At 35.2% G+C, this 5,888-nt stretch overlaps 1 protein-coding gene across 1 annotated transcript; it reads right to left on the bottom strand.

Moving 5' to 3' along the window:
* Positions 1-2,082: 2,082 nt before the first annotated feature.
* On the bottom strand, positions 2,083-4,013 carry LOC148584397 (uncharacterized). Its single transcript, XM_088518426.1, has 2 exons — positions 3,420-4,013; positions 2,083-2,994 (listed from the first exon to the last, which is right to left on the bottom strand). Exons 1-2 carry the CDS (start codon positions 4,011-4,013, stop codon positions 2,083-2,085), a joined length of 1,506 nt encoding a protein of 501 aa, XP_088374552.1.
* Positions 4,014-5,888: the final 1,875 nt, after the last annotated feature.

Raw genomic sequence — 5,888 nt, 5'->3', positions numbered from 1 at the left:
CTAATCTTTAGGGTCGATCCTAATGCTTAATTATTAGCGTCCACTTTCTATTGAGATGATTATTATTATTTTATTTTATTTTATTTTATTTTTTCCAGCTTTTAGCGTCGACTTAAGTGGACCCTATTGGTACACTATTATAGTCGACGCTAAAAGTTTGTTTTTGGCCACTAATATTTTTCCTGCCTCTTGAATAATTCCCGCATATATATTAGGATCGACTTATTAGCGTCCACTGTAATGTTCAACCTTTCGACCCATTATTAGCGACCACGTTGAAGTGGACGCTAATACTTAACTATTAGGGGCGACTTTCAAAAGTCGCCCCTAATAGTGGAGTATTAGGGGCAACTTTATAGTCGCCCCTGATAAGTAAATTTCTTGTAGTGTAAGTGGACGCTATTGCTCCACTATCAGCATCGATAAATGTCGACGCTAAAAGTATTTTTTTTTTGGCCGCTTGAATAATTCCCGCGTGTATATTAGGGTCAAGTTATTACCGTCCACTGTAAAGTGGACGCTAATATTCATCTTTTCGGTCGGCTATTAGCGTCCACTTTAAAGTGGACGCTAATACTTAACTATTAGGGGCGACTTAATAGTCGCCCCTGATGAGTAAATTTCTTGTTGTGTTGTCATTTAAGCTTTGTTTTTTTGGAAATTATGGTTTAATTTTGGACGTGCAATGCCAGGTAAGTGGGTTAAGGTTAAACAGTCTCGATGAAATGAAAATAAAACATCTTTCAAAAGAATAATCTCGCTTTATAAACAAAAGTATAATGGTATTTTCTTGAATAAAACATTAATTTTCTTATGTGCAGTGATACCTTAAGCTATAATAGTTTATAAAAAGAAAACAAAGAGAATGAAACCTTAAGCTATTTTATTTTACAGTAAAAACATAATCGATTTTACTTAGAATATCCTGTTTATGATTCTTTGAGATTTCTACAAAACAGGTTATGTTCAAGAACTTAATGAGGCTTACTTGCACACGTTGCTTAACTTTAATTTACTTACTAAGTCGTAAACTTACCCACTTCTACTTGTAAATGTAATATGTATTCAATTTCAAATTGCAATTACAGATAGTGCAGTGACTATGGCGCAACTTTAGGGAATACTACAACAAAGTCGAGAGGTTGGACTCTTAAGTGTAAAGCTTTCACCCATTTGATTAGTGGCTCATATTTTCAGCAAGAGCAATATGGTATGTACTATAACTTAAGAATTAAGATCTTGTAGTTCTTGAGTTGTAAGGAAAGAAATGTAGTATGTATTGTTTTAAAGTTTTAAGGTTGTATGGTTCTAAGGTTTGTTTTAGTAACTTTATCGCTCATTGAATGCTGGCACATTATGAGCTTGTGAGTTCATAATAATGGGAGTTTATAGTGCACCGGTGATTTTATGTTTTTGTGGGAACCTGTGGTAGAAGAATAAAATTTTTAAAGAGAATATGTTACAATTTCTCCTAATTTCTCTACCTCTAGAACTTGGGGCATGACCTAAGGTGGCATGACTGAAAATTGAGGCCAATAATGACCTTTTCAATTCATCAATGTCTCATTCCCAATACCATAACAATATTGCATTCAATGTATAAATTAAATAGAGCCAAATAATGCATTGCCAACTATGCCTAATCCACATCCAACAAAACTAGATTACCAACTCTAAATGCATAAAATACCAAAAATGTCTCCACAAAGACTAATGTTAAAAGGAAGATGTGGGTCTTCCTTATGTTTTCTCAAATTGATGTGGTTTTTAAAATCATTACTAAATCAAAATTTAATAGTAATCTATTGAAAATCAAATAGTAATTTTAAAAGTCACATTGATTTAGAAATGACACAAAGAGGACATGGGATGTCATTTAGCATAACTCCTCCATAAACCATCAAACAATATCCAAATTTAAGGCAAAAGTCAGCCAAAAAAAAAAGCATGCCAAATTTCTTTAACATAATAATCTAAAATAGAACACAATAGCAAAAGATAACAAGGCCAATCATTTTTAATTCCTTCAATTCTGTTCATATTCCAAGCTAAACAGAAATTCTGATAATGACATTTTTCCTCTTAGGCATTAGCTCGGTCTTCTGTTGCACTCCTTGTTAACTTGTGTATGAAATTACAGAACATCTTCAACATCGAATAGATCAGTTGGAGAATTATGTGAATCAACTTCTTCACCATCCAATGCAGTAGGCGAATTATGTGAATCACAACAGCAATCGCAAGCAATCCGCACCAATCTAAAAATAATTTCGAGCCCAACGAAGTAATTCTTTCAAAAAGATATTTTGAGGTTACAAGATGTACTGCCGTTGTATAGGTAAGTGTCATGGGCGCGACTGCGGTATGCATGGCTGATGTCAAAAGCCATATAAAAAACCTACTCCTAATTGGAAATCCAGTAATAACCAAAAGTATGACGCCCAAAGATGCAAAGAACGAGATGCTATTGAAATACAAGAACAATATGTATATATCGTCTTGATCAGAACAAGATAAAACTGCTTTGCCGGCTTTACATACATTTACGTCGCTACAATTGAAACCATCCATGGAGTTGGGTATATTTTGTTGCCAAACGCCACCTGGTGGGCTGATCCCAGCTTGGAAAGCCATGGTTCCTATGACAGTAGCCACTAACATCAATGTGCCACGTGTTTCCTCCATCCAATTTCCCTGACGCTTCAAGCGTTTATCTAATGCTGAAAGAACACACCACCACCATCTCCTAAACCCTGATTGAGATTCTTGGGCTTCATTAACACTAGTACCACTCGGTGTGGGTGGTAGGGAAGAATTTAGACCCTTTGATCTTCTCACGCTAGCTTCGTTTAGAATTTTTTGGATTTCAAAACATTTAAAATCTCTTGAACAGACATCACAGGCCTCTAAGACATCTGAAGCTGTGTAGCCAAGCTTGTTTGTGGCATTAGCCTCTCTTTTAATTGCAGGTATTGAAAGTAGATATTTTATGGCCTGCGCAAACAGAACATTCTATTGACCAATAGCTACCGGAAACTCTAAAAGCACTTCAACAAAAAGAAACCCAAATAAATTTAATTCAACCACATTGAATGATATTTCTTGGGTTATTTATTACGTATCTCTTTGCATGATCTTTAGAAGAACCACATGAAAAGAGGATTTTTCTATTTTTTGTGGGCATGTATGACAACATTGTGATTCTTCCTTCTTTTTTTTCCTTTACATACGAATATATCTTCTACCAATTTACAATTTTAGTCCTACTTTATGAATGCAAAACAAGCTCGCGAAAAAAGGAAGGAAAAAAGAGAAGTTGATCTCAAATAAATTCATAGACGCAGACATTGTTCTACTTTATACATCATTAGAAAGAAATATCTATTATAAGAGAGTAGTAACAGATATTTTTAACGCACCTTCATTTGCTTCAGCATCACAGCTAAATGCAATATGGAGTTGCCATCATGGTCTTTGGAATTGAGGAGTTCATTGCAATCAGCCCACTTCACTAGCCATTCTAGAGCATCCTGCTGATTATATTGAACACACAAGTGCAATAAACTCCCACCATTGAGATTCTTCTGTATAGACTCTGGTTGAACTCTAATTAACTCTTCAATGATCTCTATTCGTCCTCTCATTACAGCAAAGTGGAGAGGAATTCTCTCATTCTGATCAAAAGCTAAGCAAACAGTTTTATTTGCTTGCAACAATGCTTTTACTATCTCGGTGTGACCCTCGGCAGAAGCCAAGTGAAGCGGGGTTCGTCTTAGCGAGTCCACCTCTTTTGCAAGTGTAGGTTTCTTGCTAAGAATAAGTCTACTAATTTCAAGATGGCCATGCAAAGCAGCTAAATGTAAGGGGGTCTCACTAAAGGATGTGAGTGAAACTCTATCAAGAATGCGCGCATCCCTTTGGATCAAAGTGGTCAAGGTGCTTACACACCCATTCCGGGAGGCTTCATAGAGTTCTGCAATAATTTTCTCTTCTGCAACAAGCCTTCTATCCATCCTTCACCTGTGAATGTGAAAACTGAAGAAACTCCAATCAAAGGAGGAACCAGAAGAACTTCAAGTCGGAAACTTTTCTGAATCTGGGTTTTTGGCCGCCCTCAGGTCCTTGCTTTTTTCTTACCCACGTGATTTTATACTGGTTACCGTGTCGACTTTGTGGAAGGGTAGGACAAGAAAAAGGTAAAAATAAAATGACCAAAATGGGTCGTTGAAAATAAATAAAATATTTGAATATTAAATTTAGTATAAGGTGTATGCAAATACAATTTGCATCTCTTTTAGCTACAAAAGTAAACGCTAAACAAGCCAAGACCGGAAAGTTATTCCACACACAAAGAAGCAAGGACTTTTCAAAAGTAATTGGTTTATTAGTCGACTTTCTCTCTATGACTCCAATAAATTTATCTTTATCAATGATGCTAAGCCATAAAAGATACAAGGATCAAGAGGTGTATGTCACACGTAAAATATCATATCCTAAAGAGTATATAAATAGGAGAAAACATAGAAAAGCCTGATAAATTTTGATGCCCCAAAAATTTAAAACCCAATCCCGGTCATTAAGGATAAACAAATATTTTTCTTAAACATTTTTATAAAACAACAACTACTTGCAATTGTTGTAATGACCCTTGTTATTTAAGAAAACAAACCAAAAACCTTATTTTTACCTCTGACCGAATATTCAGTTGGGGCCCACCGAACGTTTGATGTTAATCTTAGTGCGAACTTATTAAAGTCCTAGGATAAGATTTTCTACGTGTTGATTTGAAAATAGGAGCCTTGTATGGACCTTAGCATTTTCACTGAACATTCCATGTTCTTTGACCGAACTTTCGACTTCGAGTCCGAATGTTCGAGGGCTTTTTGACTCTTAAAAGCACCTATCTTTTGTTTTACAAAACAGATTTTTTTTTTTCTTCAAACGGACATTTTGAGCGTTAAACGCACTTTTAGACAATTTAAATGCACATTCAAACAAGCCCTAAGTCGGGTAGTGGTTCTGTTGACTATAAAAAGAGATCGATGTCAACAACAATAATATATATAAAATGTCAAGCCTGCAGGACATATGCACAGCAAGCGTGAGGTTTCTTTAAGTGATGTGTATGAATTAAATTGACACTCAAAATAAAGAGAAATTAATTAAGAAAAGACGTCTTAATTATCACAGAAAACTTAAAAGGATGTACAATAAACTAACGTTTTTTTTTTTTTTTTGAAAAAAAAAAAAAAAAAAAAAATCAAGCAAGCATTATCATACCTTATGATATACTAATTATTGCATTTTATATTTAATTGTAAAATATTATTAAATTACTAATTTTGAACTTAAATGATGTACTAAGAATTTGCAGTGGTCTAGAAGTCCTCTCTCTTTTCTTCTAGATAACACCAAGAAGCATTTCAAGAGGAGTGAAGATCTAGATCTAGATCTACTCTCCTCCCCTTTCACGGTAACAGTGTTCGGTGTCTTTTCTACACGCTCATCCGGTTTTCGTTTCTGGCGGGTTGTTTTAGATCTAGTTTGTAAATCTAGAACTAGATCCAGACTTAGTCTCTTCAATCTTAGATCTGATCGTCTTCTTTGGCCAAGGTGTATCTTCCGAAGGAATGTCTACGATGCTGTGATCGTCCGCTGCTGCTTGTGGAGTTCTTGTGTTTTGTTTTTCCTAGCCTTCGGGTTGAGGATAGAGTGGATTGGTGTGGAGGCTTAACTCTCATGACCGGATTTTTCGTTTCTAGTTGTTTTTTATTTTTATTTTTGGATTTGGGCTACCCATGTCATAGATCTAGTCTGCACGAAACAGATATGTTCTTTCAATGTAATTATATATAGGTTAGCGGAAGCTTGAAGTCATTTTTATGATT

Source organism: Corylus avellana, chromosome 7 (genome assembly GCF_965113065.1).
Source record: "Corylus avellana chromosome 7, dhCorAvel1.hap1.2, whole genome shotgun sequence".
Taxonomy (NCBI): Eukaryota; Viridiplantae; Streptophyta; class Magnoliopsida; order Fagales; family Betulaceae; genus Corylus; species Corylus avellana.
The sequence above is the reverse complement of the archived record's forward strand: the minus strand, read 5'-3'. Positions and strand labels throughout refer to the sequence as shown.

Excerpts from the sequence above, each read along its gene's own strand:
- LOC148584397 (XM_088518426.1), bottom strand. The coding sequence starts at position 4,013 with ATGGATAGAAGGCTTGTTGCAGAAGAGAAAATTATTGCAGAACTCTAT. Across the intron at positions 2,995-3,419 it reads TGATGCTGAAGCAAATGAAG|GCCATAAAATATCTACTTTC; the intron begins GTGCGTTAAAAA and ends CTGTTTGCGCAG.